At 50.5% G+C, this 15,571-nt stretch overlaps 1 protein-coding gene across 1 annotated transcript in view; it reads left to right on the top strand.

The window, feature by feature from the left end:
- RANBP17 (RAN binding protein 17) overlaps window positions 1-15,255 on the top strand; it is a 403,303-nt gene extending 388,048 nt beyond the window's left edge. The window contains exons 25-27 of the mRNA XM_004697128.2: window positions 10,759-10,857; window positions 12,483-12,610; window positions 14,802-15,255. Coding sequence (XP_004697185.2) covers window positions 10,759-10,857; window positions 12,483-12,610; window positions 14,802-14,919 — 345 coding nt within the window. The 3' untranslated portion in view covers window positions 14,920-15,255. The remainder of the gene's footprint in view (window positions 1-10,758; window positions 10,858-12,482; window positions 12,611-14,801) is intronic.
- The last annotated feature ends 316 nt before the right edge of the window (window positions 15,256-15,571 follow it).

Below are 15,571 nucleotides of genomic sequence, written 5' to 3'. Positions count from 1 at the left end.
TCAGCACAGTCAAATGATCCCCCACTGGTCCATGTGACTGCATGCCTTCAGGAAAACCGTGGAGGATGTGGCGGCAGAGGAGGGACCCTGCAACCTTGAACCTCTTACTGTAGGGATAATATATCCTGGTGAAGTACAACATTCATTTTGCACTCTGCTTTAAGGACTGCACGACATGCCCTCATGGCACTCTGCCGTGTGTTGTTCTGTTGTGAAATAGGATATTTGTTGGGAATGTTGTGACTGCTCAGTGAGGAGCATGCTGCCTCCCGCTCCCTTCACTGATTCCAAATGGTCTTGGGGTTTCCTTTATCACCTGAATAATTAATGTAAACATGTGCTTGTCATTATCGCTGCCATGTGGTCAGGGTTTATGGCCCCTCCTTCTTTCCAGAGTCCGTAGTTTGTATTGCTGGCCTTCGGGACAGCAGGCTACACTGCACATGGTAGTGGTGAGCACTCCTGGTCCCCGATGGCCTGCCTTGAACTTGAGGCCATGGCACTAAAGCTCTGAATGTATCTGTAGCTTCGGTAGCAGATGGTATTTCCTGGAAAGATTCTATTGACTGGGAAGAAAATGAGGGCGGTGGGGGTGGTACATATACACAGTCAAGGGGTCTGGCCATTTCTCTCCATCTCTGTGACCACAACCCTGTTATGGTCCTCATTTCTCCCCTGGACTCTTGAAGTGGTTTCTGAACTCTGTTTGTGAACTCTGTCCTCCAGTCCCCTGCGCACCAGCTACCCATCTGAACCCCAGAGCTCATCCTCTCATTTTGTCCTGAAGAACTCTGTGTCGGCTACCCTCCATTTACTGGCCTATTTCCATTTCTGTGCTAAACCCACATATAGACACACATTATCCACTTCTTCAGAAATAATATGTATAACCTCCAATGACATGTATGTGTGTGTGTGTGAGTTTCCAGGGAAATAATATAGCAATAATGCTCCACGGACATTTGGCAATTCTAATAATAGCACTCATTTAGCCAATGGTAAATAGTTTAAAATACTATTGAGAAAAGGAAAAATGCATATGTAGGAAAGTTTTTTAGCCTAAAATACATGGTTTGTTGACTTGTCCAGATTAAAAACTTAAGTGACACTGTTTATGAAAACAATGAGGGTTGGACATAAGATCAAAATTTTAGTACTACTCATTGACTGTGGCAAAACTATGTCTGTCGGACTAACGCATATCATACATATGTAATCACAGCCACATACATATATGTTACTATCAAGTTGATTAGGACTCCTAGCAACCCTGTAGGGGGGAGCACAACGGCCCGTGTCCCATAGGCCTTCCGAAGCTGGAATCTACAGGGCAGCTCACCTTTCCTCCAGTGGAGTGTTACTAGTGGGTCAGACCCTTCCACCACCTGTGCTTACCCAGTGCACCGCGAGGGTGCCCATGTCTGCGTCTAGCCTGGAATAAAAATACTTGTGTAGCTTGTCCACAGCCCAGACCCGCCTCTGCTCTACTCCCTTCTGCTCAAAGTCCACTCAGAAGCCTCCAGAAGAGGGACCGTTCATTTCTTAAATGTGCCAATCCATGCCTCCTGTGCCTTTTTTCTCTATGTCTTATCCCCTTACTCACTATCAGCTCTAATGTCTTCTAAGAATCTAATTAAATGTCCCTTGTACTGTGGGACAGGTTGACAGAAAAGTAGCGCATGCTTTCGTTAGTGCCTCTCAAGTTTGCATTCCTATCTTTTCTCAATTGGGGGGTCCCCAGACAGGAGCCCTGGAGACATGATGGTTAAGCGCTTGGCTGCTAATCAAAAGGTCAGCAGTTCAAACCCACCTGTGGCTCCACAGGAGAAAAAAAAGAGTATAACCTACATACCGTTACTAAATACTTTGTTCAAAGATTTCAGAGGAGAATCCTGATCAGAGGGAGGGAGATGCAGAGCAGCATGCCCTGTCCTCATGGAATCCAGAATTGGCCACTAAGACCCGATGAGCCTCTGAAATGGTTGCCCTGAGATTATCTTTAATCTCACCAGTCTTCTTAAAACCAAGCCGTGAGTTTGCTTATTTCGTAAAGAAGGCATGCCTTAAACGTCTAGATCTTGAATCTTCATTATCCATTTGAAACTTTTTTTTTTTTTTTTGAGAAAAAATTTCCCAAATAGTGCTGAGTGGCAGACCCTGCAGCCTCCCCGGCCCCAGGTTTTCTGGTTTTATTTTGATGCAGCCAGCTGCTTTATGAGATCTGCAACCACTTGAAATATGATTTACTACTCATAAAAAGTTTCAAATGGATAATGAAGATTCAAGATCTTCATTTTTTTTTTGAAATCATTTTATTGGGGTCTTGTACAACTCTTGACCCAATCCATACCTACATACATTGTGTCAAGCACATTTGTACATTTACTGCCATCATCATTTTCAAAACATTTTCTTACTACTTGAGCCCTTGGTAGCAGCTCCTCATTTTCCCCTCCCTCACCCTCCCTCCTTCATGAACCCTTGATAATTTATATTTTTTTCCATGTCTTGCACTGTCCAGTGTCTCCCTTTACCCCCTTATCTGTTGTCCATCCCCTTGGTTATAGGTAGGTCAGAGTGATAGGGGCCCCCTTTCTACCCCCTCCTTCTCCTTACCCTCCTGGTATGGCTACTCTCAATATCGGTCCCAAGAAGTTTATCTGTCCTGTATTCCCTGTGCTTCCAGCTCTTATCTGTACCCTTATAGATGCTCTCTCTGCTCTAGCCAGATTTATAAGGTAGAATTAAGGTCATGATATGGGGCTAAGGAAACATTAAAGAACCAGAGGAAAGTTATATGTTTTATTGGTGCTATACTGCACCCTGACTGGGCCGTCTTCTCCGTATGACCCTTCTGTAAGGGGGTGTCCAATTGCCTACAGATGGGCTTTGGGTCTCCACTCAGCACTCCCCCTCATTCACATTGACATGATTTTTTGTTCTGAGTCTTTGATGCCTGATACCTGATCCTGTCGACACCTCATGATCACGCAGGCTGGTGTGCTTCTTCCATGTGGGCTTTGTTGCTTCTCAGCTAGATGGTCACTTGTTTATCTTCAAGCCTTTAAGATCCCAAACACTGTATCTTCTGATAGCCGGGCACCATTAGCTTTCTTCACTACATTTGCTTATGCACCCATTTGTCTTCAGCGGTCATGTCAGGAAGGTGAGCATCTCAGAATGCCAGGTTATTAGAGCAAAGTGTTCTTGCGTTGAGGGAGTACTTGAGTAGAGACCCAATGTCCATCCTCTACCTTAATACTAAACCTATAAATATATGCACATAGATCTATTTCCCCATCATCATATATAAATACATTTAAATATGTACATGCCTGTATTTAGGTCTCTGTAAATGCCCTTTACCTCCTAGTTCTTTCCTCTATTTCCTTTAGATCTCCTCTTGTCCCACTATCAGAATATCAGGCTCTTTTGAAGATCTGTCTTCATGGAATCAGGTTTGACAACAGCGATTCAAAAGGTCAGACAAGAAGCTCAGGGCAGTGCGTTCCTGATCGTGGGGAAAGAGCTCTTTTCAGAGGTGGGCCAAGAGATCAGTTGAACAATGGGAAGAATATAATCAGGGTCACTGACATGTACATGTAGAAACTGGTATGTTTTTGTTTTTGTTTCTATCAAAAACTTTGAATTTTAAATACTAAGAGAATATACTCTCTAAGAAACCCTGTTGGACAGCCCCACCTCTGCCCTCCAGAGTGGCTCTGACTCAGAATCCACCTGAGGACACGGCTGCCACAGCCTGGTATGCTCTGTCCTAGAGCCTGCCCCTCGGCCCTCTTTCCCGCTGCACCTTGTCGCTGGAATGCAAATGAGGAGGGAGTGGCTTTGGAGTCAAAAGCGGGTCTTAAGGCTGACGGGATGACTGGCCACCCCCCCTCCTCCCTCTTCCAAACATTCCTACCCAGAGGAAGTTTAGATGGTGCTTTTGACAAGCAATGCCTAACTTTTACATGGAAGTGCACGCGTCACGTTAAATGTTGGCAAGAGAGGAGTGAGAAGGAATTTCCCAAATAGTGCTGAGTGGCAGACCCTGCAGCCTCCCCGGCCCCAGGTTTTCTGGTTTTATTTTGATGCAGCCAGCTGCTTTATGAGATCTGCAGCCACTTGAAATATGATTTACTACTCACAAAAAGTTTCAAATGGATAATGAAGATTCAAGAATGAGTCTTACTGTGTAGCACAGTCAATTTTGTTGCTGTTACTCTCCAGTACATCTCTGCCATTGAAATGAATTATTTATTATAATTTATTTCACCCCTGGAAAATAAAACTGGTTTCATGGGTGATTGTGCTGTTCCACTCAAAACAGACACATTACACGCAGCACTCTCCGTTAATTAATCCAGAAGTTTCCTTCTAACTTGTCTTCTTGCTTTGAGCCAGGAGAACGGGCAGGTAATTCCCCGCCGCCGTAAGCTTTGATTAAACCGAATGCTTTGAGAACTGAGGGTACGGTTGGTCATGGAGGAAATGGAAGCAACAGCAGAACCAGGTTGTCCTTTTTCCTTGCTTTTACAATAGAGGGCCGTTTTTCAATATTCTAGGCAGTTTATCGTGGCGAGAAAGCATCCCTTGGCCTTCTCTCTGGAGGGGTTGGCTGGCAGAGGAGGGTGCTGGTAGCTGACCAGAGCCAGCGAGTTGACCTGTCCCAGTACTTTCTCTGGGACAAAAGACAAGTAGCTCACCCAGCGCGTGTTCCTGAGGAGCCTGATTCTAATCTTGTTTCTTTCGAAAGAGACACACCTCATCGTGTCTTTCAGTTTATTTTATTTTTTATTTAACATATCACGTACTCACATCTATTATAAGGCTGCCGTGACATGTGAAGTATTCAGGAATGTGCTTAATGAGTACAGATTTAACAAGTTTAATGTTCCTTAGACAATGGTTAGTTCACGGAGGCAGACAAATATAACTAAATGCATGTCGGTCTGTTTGTGATGCCCACTATACCACCAAGCTAATATTGCTAAGATCACGTAGGTAGACAGCAGACGACAAGACAATTGATTCCTTTTCCCTACAGATGACTAGTATCTAATTTGAGCAGGATCACATTTCAGTATCTGCTGTGCACGTGGCCTCAGCCGCTGTGCTCTCACTTCCACACACCCCGGGAATGGGGTACTGTTCCTGCCTCCCAGTCTCCCAGGGCCTGGAGAAAGCACTGTGGAAATCCTGTTGCACGGGTTGGGTCGGGCTTGGTTCTTGTTCAAGGTGCTGTTAAGGCAGCCTTCCTCTCCTCCCGATTCTGACTGGCCTTCTGAGGAACCATGTACATGTGCCAAAGGATTCCTGGGACTTGGTAAGAAGCTCTGCCACTTCTTACTGGTTTTTTGTCAAAGCATCACCAGCACAGTGAATCAAGATCAAGGACAATCCAGCTGGGCCAGAGGGAGATGATTGTGTCTTCTGCCCCTTTCCCACAAAGACTTGCACTAACAACCATTTAAAGCACCCCATTCTACAGCAGGGAGCCTAGTGGTGTAGCGATTATGCATTGGGCTGTGATCCGTAAGGTGAGCAATTTGGAACCGCCAGCCATTTCAGGGGAGAAGGATGGATCTTTCCGCTCCAGTAAAGACTACCATCCTGGAAACTCACAGGGGCACTTCTGCCCTGTCCTGGAGGGTGGCTACGAGTTGACACCAAATCGATGGCAGTGAGCTCGTCTTTATGTCTGTTTTATTCTGTCGGCTAACCCCTGTTGACTCAATGGTTAAAGTCATTGGCTGCTAACCCAAAGCTAGCTTTTCAAACTCACCCGCAGCTCTTCGAGAGAAAGGTGGTGGTTGGATTCTGCTTCTGTGGAGATTTACGGCTTTGGAAACCCGATGGGGAAGTTTGTTGGCAGTTGGCTGTCAGTTTGTTGTCCTGTGATGGATGCATAGGGTCGCTATAGATTAGGACTGACTTGATGGCAACGAACAACAACAACAACATGGGGCAGTTAGAGGAGCCCTGGTGGCATAAGGGGTGATATGTTGGGCTGCTGCTAATCAAAAGGTCAGCAGTTCAAAACCACCAGCCACTCTGAGAGTGAAAGATGAGGCTTTCTACTCCTGTAAACAATTGACAGTCTCAGAAACCCACAGGAGCAGTGTGACCCTGTCCCGTAGGGCCGCTGTGACTCAGAATGCACTCGGCATCAGTGGATTTTTCCATTCTGCAGTGCGCAACCTCCTCAGCGCAGGCCTGGTCACCCTTTCTGTGGTCTCCCCACTCTCATCAGCCTCGGCATGGGAAAGCTTTGCTTGCGGACTCTCTCACCTTCTTTTTGATCTGTCCTTTCCATTTGCCCTTCCTGCATCTTAAACCAAAGCCTCCCTCTCTGGCCCTCATTTCCACTGCTTTTTGTACAAGCCGATTATTCTTGTCACATTCCTATTTTCCATTCTTCTAATTAGCAGACAGCTATCTATAACTACAGTATTCAACTGAGAGCCAAGGACAAGGTAGAACATCAGGAGCTGGCCGGATCCCGGCTCCCAGTGCACCTTACCTTCATGATCCAGAGGAGGAGCTTGGATTTTGTTACCTGTTCATTACAACTTTGTGGAATGTTTTTAATGCTATTAGGCTATATGCTTAAACAAGCTGGCCATTCACTATTTTTCGGCATGTCCAAAGAAGTAGTAACAATGAAACGTGTTCCATTTATAGGGAGTGTTATAACTCAGAGGAAATTAGCTTAGCCCACTAATGTTTTCTGGGAGGTTAATTTAAATTACTGTGTACACGGTACTGTGGGTGGGAGGGAGGCTGTTATTTTTAGAAAAGTGCTCCATGGACCATTTCCCAGAGACAGCCTATTATTCATGACTACTGTGGTTCATCTCACGAGTCTGAAAACAGCTTAACCAAATCTATAAGAACTTCAAGTGGGAAGCAGGAAGTTCTACTGAGAAGTCTCCAACCCCCCTGCCCTGGATTCTAATCCCAGGAACTTCAGCCAGAGGGGCGGAGGGGCTAAAGCAAGGCGCTGTCCGGGCAGGTGTTGACATTGGGAGGACCCGCTGTGCCCAGAAGGGAGCGTTTGTCACCCCTGTGAGCACTCACCCCGCAGTGAGAACAGCCAGTGGCAGCAGCCTGGTGGCGGTGGAAGCAGGCCGATATGCACATCCACATTAGCTGCAGCTTCCGCCATGTGCTTCCTCTCAGGACATCAGAGCCCACGTCCCTCGGTAGGGTGGCACTACTGCGAGAGCTCACTGAGCACTGGAGACACTGCACACAGTGACCCCCAGGAGAGCCCTCGGGGGCTTTCTGGCTACAGAGCCCAGAGGCCCAAGCACCATGTTTTCCAGTACCAGGGCTCCCCCTTCAGAGGAAGGGCTCCCTGGGGAGGAGAGTGCTGGGGTGCTTTCCTGCTGAGGTAGAGCAGGCTACCAGCTGGTCGGTCTCTGGTGGATGCTTCACCCACAATAGCAGTGGCTGCCACGGAGGGAGTGCAGAAACCTCAGAACTCACAGCCACGGAGGCACGATGATGCGTCAACTCAACTCCTAGCGCCTCTGCAGGACAGGGGAGAGCTGCCTCTGAGTTTCTGAGACTAACCCTTTGTGGACGTAGGAAGCCTCATCTTTCTTCCGAGGAGTGGCTGGTGGTTTTGAACTGCTGAACTACACTACACTCCCAGGGCTCCTCCACAAAGGTGGCAGCCGCTGGTATTGCGGATAAAGCACCCAACACAGACCAGACTGAGCGCTCTTTCCTGGGACTGCTTCCTTTCCCGTGGGGGCACTGTCACTAGAAAGACTGGGCTTGGGCCTTTGGCCTCCGACCAGAAAGCCCCCGAGGACTCTCGGGAAGCTGCTGACAGCAGAGCCCTTGGGGCCTTAGACAAGACCCCAGGCACCGCACCCGAGAACAAGGCTTTCCACAGTGAGGAGCACATGCATTTCAATATTTGCCCCTTTCAGGTTTTAGCTGTGGTTTGAAGCCAGAACATCTATCTGTTTTAGTTCGGTGTTTGATCAAGACCTGAAACGGGGCACATTCTTGAGCCATGAAGTGGCACTGGCTCAGGCCGGGGAGGGTCACCACAGTGGGAGTCCCTTCGTCCAGACGGCTGGCTGGCAAACAGAATTTACGAGCGGTGAGACACAGCCTGGATGGTGCATCAGTCCGTTTCCCATCTATCTCTCTCTTTCCTCTTCAACTGCTATGCCAAATAAAACTGCGTTTCCTCCCAAAATACAAAAGTAGTGGCTGAGTGTGATGGGCACAGTAGAGCAGCGCATGCGTGGTGCGAGAGCAGGCACTCGGTTCCTACAGCAGCCCTCACAGTAGTGCTGCTATCCCCCATCATATAGAGAGAGACGTCATGTCAAATAAGTGCAGAGCCCAAGGTGAGCTCCACTGGCTGGCTCTAAGGCCAGCATACCGTGTCATATAGGGTTACTGAGATTGTAAATCTCTTTCTCCCTGGGAGTGACGACTGGTAGGTTTGAACAACTGACTCTGCACTTAGTGGCCTAAGGTGCATCCTAGAAAATGTGCCCCTATACTAAACAACAAGATGCCTGCGACTCAGCTGGGGTGGCAGGCGGTGCAGGGCTGGGAAGGGCTCTCGCCTTCCTCCTCACTCTGCCCACCAAACCTTCCTCCAGAGACCGACCCCATGCTGCCTGGGACAGATATCCCTACTTCACCTTCTCACTCGCTCCTCTTCAGTGTGGGGCCCTGCTGCTGGGATCCTGCCCCAAGAAGTGGGCTGTCCCCATGCCCACAGGCAGCTCTGGAAGGAAGGACTCTGGCAATGGCCTGCCACGCTAACGCCATTCAAGCAGATCCACTCACTCATTTCCGTCTTTCCGAAAGAGTAAAAAGAGGAAGGAAAAAATCATCCATTTTAGCCAACTTTATTTTTAGAAAAGTATTTTATTCAAACATCCCCTTACTTATTACAGACATAAATACATGCATTCAGACAAATGAATCCACGGGAGGACCATATAAAGTAATTGGCACATCACTTCAGGATGCTTTGTCAGTTACTGGAGGAGTTTGGTGCCTCTAACTTTAATCTTTTCCATTAAAATATCCATTCTGCCTTCAGATTGTGAAGCCCATAATATTTTAGACTGTCTCCGTGGATCTGTTAGTTTCACTTGTCAGTTTAATTTGTGGCGCTCCGACTTTGGAGGGCTTGTTAGATTGTGCGTGGAAATGTGTGATCTGCAAATGACACTCAACACGGCCAGCCAGTGACCCAGCTTCCCCCAGAGAGACCGGGCAGACCCAAAACATGGAACTCGGCCTGATGATGATGATGATGGTGGTGGTGGTGGTGGTGGTAACAGCCAGTGGGAGGGCCGGTGTTTACAGCTGCAAGGCTGCTGCTGCTTCCTGTTGCTACTGGCAGTATCTACCTAACACAAGTGTAGCACTTGTTACTCTCTGCAGCCCCTGTTCTAGCGGTTCTCAACCTTCCTCATGCTACTGTTATGAATCAGGCGACCCCTGTAAAAGGGTCATTTGACCCCCAAGTTGAGAACCGCTGCCCTGTTATGTGCACCGTCTCACTGGGGTCTCAGAGCCTGCTTCTGCTGGCTTATCAGCAGGTGAAACTGAGGCTCTGAGAGAGGGGTGCAGGCTGCCTGAGGAGCACAGCGTAAAGCGATTGCAAAAGGGCTAGAGGACGACAGCCAGTGTGCTGCAGAGTGAGCCCGGGCCGGGAGCAGCAGCCACAGCTGCCATGGCCCCACCGCCCTTGGGGCAGGGCTCAGAAGCGGTGGGAGCTGAATTGCTCACAGGCAGAACTGTATCCTCTGCCGAGCTCCGCGTGACTGATGCCTGCTCCCAAGCTCCCTCCGTCAACCTCACCTGTGCGCACACCTTTGCCGCGTCCCCGAGGGGTCTTTCTTAAATGGAGTTTGGGGTCTCTCCCTTGCAACAAACCAGCCATGGCTCCCACTGCCTTCAGAAGAAGGCCCGGTTCCTCAGCCTGTTCCTCTGGGTCGGCCCTGCGGCCTGCTTCCAGCCCACCCCTCTTGTCTGCTGCCACGCGGAGTTTCTTCCTGCTGCCGAACCCACTCCCAGCCCCTGTTTAGAGCGCCTTCAACGGAATCTTCCTGGCCTCTCACGCCTGCCCCAGCTGTGCGGATACAGCCCTGTGCCCAGCCTGCTGAGTCTCCACCCTGGGCAGCCAATGGAGCTGTGAGCCAATCTGTGCCTTGTGCCCTCTCCTAGGTGTCTGCCACTTGTTGACGTTGTGACGTTAAGAAACTGGATGAGCATCTGCATATAGAAGGGAGGGAGGGTGGGAGGGAGGGAGGGGTCGGTCTGTCTTTGTCAGCAGCCTGAGCCAGTAGGAAACATGGTCTTCTGAAGTTGCATAGCATGTGGCCTCTCCATAACTGTTGACCACCTTATGGGGAAATGGGAAGCAGCAGACAGGCAGGCGAGTTGAGGCCCATCCTGGTGGCTGAGCAGGGAGGAAGCCCACCAGGGCTGTGAGGCCAGGACTCATTCCCGTGGCCCTCGGGCCTCTGACTTCGCCCTCCTCCCACCTGAAGGTTCTCACCAAAGCTTTGGAGGTGACAGGGACTCCTTAGAGAGCCAGGGGTCTTTGCCAGAGGTCCCTGCAGGCAGCATCCTGGGCTCTTTGTCGGGGAGAGCCTGGCTGGCAACGGCCTGCAAACTGTAGAGGTGGGAGCTGAGGTCACAGGAGGCCTGCCACTACAAGAGCCCCAGGCCAAAGGCTGCGCATCTCCACGCGGCTCTCTCTCCTAGATGATGTCCGTCCTCATGAACACCATCATCTTTGAAGACTGTCGGAACCAGTGGTCAGTGTCCAGGCCCCTCCTGGGGCTTATCTTGCTGAACGAGAAGGTGAGTACTCTGGTAGGAAGCTCAGGGGAGGAGAGTGGGGGTGCTGTGTGTTGGCTGCTCTGTGAGCTGTGAGGATACAGGGCAGAGGACACAGAGCTGCTTCTAGGGGGTGGGTGTGCTCAGTGGTGCTTTGAGCCTGTCCTGGTTCTAGAGAATTCTGAAGAACAGAATTCCACCCCAGCCCCCCTCGGGGACTCATCGGCAGGACATGCCATCCAGGAAGCACTATCGCCAGCTTCTGAAGTGTACTTGCCCCCCTGGGCAGCTCCTAGGCCTCCGGGGCTCCCCAGCAGGCAGTAGGAACAGTGGATTACTGCTTTGGAGAATGAATTGTCTATACAATAAGATAGTACTGGGGAGAAAGACAGTGAGATTAGAGGCAGCCGCATACATTAAAATTCAAACTGAAGCCCCAGCCTTGGAAGGAAACTAATAGAAGAAGAAAATATATCAAAAAGAGAAGCGCTGTCTCATCACTCACCTGTGCTGAAGTATCCAATTTTAGCCACATTCAATAGCACTGCCATTCATCTTCCCTCGGTGTTACTGTGATTTAAATCCAAGCTCTATAAAAGAGAGCAGTTCTTTTAAAATGATGGAGAGGGAATAAGGGCAAATTCAGTGTTTAGAAAAAGCTTATGACATCACGATATTATACTTTACTGATGGAGGCAATATTTCATGGTTTGGGATGAAAAACTAATAATTTTCTATTTGGTGTGAGTCACTGCATCATTATCAAGGAAAAATAAGTCATTTTCTGCATTCCCAGTCTTGTTCTGGAACTCACGGTGGTTGAAGTGTAATGCCTCTGATGCATCGTCGTTAAGTATTAGTCTGACTGCATATTAATTATCTGTGTTTTTGATGGGAGCTGTTTTAGGGTGTGATGGAAATTAAATACCATGCAGTTTGGGCATAGAAGAATAAACATGACTGGCAAAATGTTGTCTTTGTGCTAAAATTAAGCTGTTTCCCATGATTAGGAGCTGTGTTTCGTGTGAGAGCTTGTATTTGTACAAAATCTTACCGGCGCAGCCCAGAAGAAAGTGGCTGTGCAGTTATTTGTGACCAAGTGTGACATCATTTTCTCAGTGCCAGAAGGAGTTTCCTGAACTAGCTAGCCAAGCCCCTGCTAGCCCCCAGCTCAGCAGAGCACACCCATCCCATCCCAACTGACCTATAAAGACAGTGTCTTGGGACCCAGCATGGGATTGTTTGAAGAGAATGAGGCCTTGGGGGAAACTCTAGTTGCCCAAACTGCACCCTGGGCATTTCCGGTGACCGTGAGTGGACAAGAGAGGCCAGCCCTCACATGGAAGGCAAGGACTCACCAGCCCAGCCAAGGCCCTGAGTGTGGAGCAGCCACAGCGAGAGATTTTCGCGGGGGGGTGGGGGTGGGGGTGCAGAACAGCTCCCCCTCGCACCTAGGACTCTGCCTTTGGCTTTGGTGCTGGCTTTCTCTGAGAGCTTGACGTCCGTCTGTCAAAGGTGGGCCTGGGATTAGTGGGTCGCAAGTAGGAACGAGTTGGTTCATCCACCCTCCACTGGATCCTCGCACCGAGACCATCCAGGGTTAGGCAGATGGGGCTCAGAGGTCTGACACTCCTCCTCTCTCCCCACAGCATTTCGGGGAGCTGCGGGCCAGTCTGATAAGCAGCCAGCCCCTCCCCAAGCAGGAAGTGCTTGCCCAGTGCTTCCAGAACTTGATGGAGGGCGTGGAGCAGAGCCTGGCCGTCAAGAACAGAGACAGGTGAGCACTGCCAGAGGTGCTGCCTTGGGCACATGTCCGAGCGGGTGGCTGCAGGGAGGTGTGGAGGGTGCAAACTCGCAGGAGGCCCCCCTGTGCTCATGAACTTGCTAGGCCTCTGCCAAGGAGAGGTGGACATTCCAAGTTTTCAGGAGATAACCGGGTGATGCTGCCACCACTCACACCCAAAGGTGGCTTTTCCACCTCCCAGCGCGTCTGGGCCACAGCCCAGTCCCATTTGGCATTTGCTTTGTCCCCCGCAGTGACCAGCCACCATACATACAGGGACATGGAGACTCAGACGACATAGCCTTTGCCCTTGAGCACTGTGTCATCTGTCGGGAGAGGTATGAAAAATAACTGCTCTTGAAAAGGTCAAGAGAAGAAAAGCTCAGACGGCCGCAGCAGGCAGGAAGGGTTTCCTGGCCTGTGATCAAAGGCCGGCTGTGAGGTCAGACGGAGTTCCATGTAACTGTTCCCGAGGCCCCTGAGAGGTGGGGTGTGGCAAGGCAGTTCACGGACTTGACCCTCAGTTTTGTCACCGGGGAAATGGAGCTGGAGCTTGCTCCTGAGGCTTCCATCCCAGAATAGGAGCATGTGGAGCCTAGGACATAGGCCCCACTGTACATAAGGGTGGGGGGTGGGGCGCTTCAAAAGGCCTGTGGACGAATCCCATTATCTTCCCTTATGTTAGTTGCAGTTGTGAGTAGGATCTAAATGAGAGTAGCCCGAACGCATCAGCTCTCAGAACTGGGTTCATTCTTTCCTTGTCCTGCTTCGTTCACTTTACAGAAGCTTCCTGGACGTGGCCAGGTCAGACAGACTGGTGGGCCCAAGACTGGGCCTTACCCTTCAGGTCACCTCTGCATTAGAATAAAACCAAACCTCCCACCAACGAGTCGTTGCCGACTCACCATGACCTATAGGACAGGGTAGGGCTGCCCGGTGAGTTCCCAGACGGTCACTCTGTATGAGAGCACAAAGCCCTCACAGCCCAGTGCGCAGCCACTACGCCACCAGGGCTCCTCCGCACTAGAACAACCCACTGTTTAAGACTGACCCAGGACCGAGTCCAGAGGCCTGGGACAGAGGAGGAATGGAAACTGGAGATAGAGGCATGGAATAAGCGATGGAGCACTGGGGATTGCAGAGCAAGAAGTGAATCCGATGTGTGTGTTGTTGACTGTGAAACCAGTCTCTGTCAGCCTTCACCTGATTCACAACTGCGGGGCATGGGGGGGCAAGGTGGGGTTTCTTACAAATTGCGTGTGTTCCACACTGGGAATACTAGTGGTGAACTCAGGGCTCTGGGCTCCTGCCCTGGTGGAGCCTATACTCCAGGGACAATGACGGGTGGGGAGAGACGCCACACCCAGGAAGGAAGCCCTCTGCTCCAGTCCTTCATGAACGTGGTGGTCATTGCAGCGGCCGGCCCGCACCTCACAGGTCCTGTCCAGAGCCACAGGGGGGCGCAGCATCCCCAGCCAGGGCTGGTCCTGGGTCCCAAGGGCCCAGCACAGGTGCCCGGTTCTTGTTTCTCACAAGGGCCTGCAGGAGACAGGGGAGGGGCATTGCCTCACTGGGCCCTGGCACCAACCGAAGTGTCCGCCATCGAGCCGTACCAGTACTCAGGGGCCAGCCTCAGTGGGTTCGCAGGGGCCTCACTTTCCCATGGCCCGCGGTGAAAATGCTTCTTCCTGGTGGGCACCAAGACCACCCCAGTTCTGTGGGGGAGCCCAGATTTGAACCCAGCAGGTCAGTCTTGGTGACCACCCTTGGTGAACCCCTTTTCTCCTCTGTGCAATGGGGGTCCTACATGACTTTGGGACGAGCGCGATGGTACAGTGAGTCTGGTGTCAAACGTAGCATCGGTTCAGTGCCGGCCACATACAGCTTGGGCTCCCTTCTGGTCTTCCTCACCCTTCATCTACTGGGACCTTCAGGAAGGAGTGAGACACACCCCCTCGCAATGACCAGAGAAAAGGTGGTGGCTGGCTTTGTTTGCCAGGAATGGGGGCAGTAAGGGAGCTGGTGCTGGGCGTCCCAGCACCCCTAGCTGAGGAACCAGAGAGAAGGGAGCTTCCCAGTCAGACTCAGGGCGGGCCCTCTCCAAGGTGCTGAATGGCATGGCCTTCCTTCCCAATAGATTGCTGGACGGTTCAGCCAGCCCATCCACCTTGTCCTCTCTCCACAGGTTCACCCAGAACATGTCGGTCTTCAGGAGAGATGTGACAGAGGCCCTGCGCTGTGACGGCAGCTCCGAGCCACCGGGCAGCTCCGAGCCACCGGGAAGCCTGGACATGATGAGCTGACCCTGCTGCTCTGCGCACAGGCCACGCGGCTTCCCCCGGACAGGACATGGGGGCCGGGGTCCCAGGACCAACGTGGTGTTGGCTAGCCCAGGGGTATCTACTTTTCCAAGCCAACAATAGCAGCAAAGAGCCCTACCTTTTTATAAGTCTGGCCTAAGTACGAAAGTTTATAATAGTGCAAACGATGTAAAGTCCTTCCGGCATTGCTCTGAAAAAGGAAACGACGTGTTTTCCGTCTTTCTAACTGATGTCATTATCCATGTTCTCGTACTGCTCTGAAGGGATGTGTAAATAATATTTACCCAGAGAACATAATAAACCAGGTTTGCATCGAAATATGTGTTGGCTGGGAGTGTGTTGGCAACTTGGCCTTCAGCGCAGACCCTGGATTGAGACAAATGCCACTTGGACCTGTTAAACTTGTAGTTTGTTTTAAGTCCGGAAGCAGCAGCATCCAGGAGCCTGTACAGTGGGCATTGGAAGCGAGCCTGGGCGCACTGCACTGGGTCCCGCAGGACCGCACGCGGAACTCACTGCCTCCGCAGCATCTGATGAAGTTGAGCGACAGTAACACAATTAAATGACTTACAAACAGCATTTTCTTTCCCAAGCATAAATCTGAAAGTGGTTCCGTCTAGAAGAATTAAGCTGG

The sequence above is a fragment of the Echinops telfairi genome, unplaced genomic scaffold, assembly GCF_000313985.2.
Source record: "Echinops telfairi isolate 266 unplaced genomic scaffold, ASM31398v2 ScPeMD7_7469;HRSCAF=8507_0, whole genome shotgun sequence".
In the NCBI taxonomy this organism is placed as follows: Eukaryota; Metazoa; Chordata; class Mammalia; order Afrosoricida; family Tenrecidae; genus Echinops; species Echinops telfairi.
Note: the sequence above shows the minus strand (reverse complement) of the source record. Positions and strands in the feature narration are given on the sequence as shown.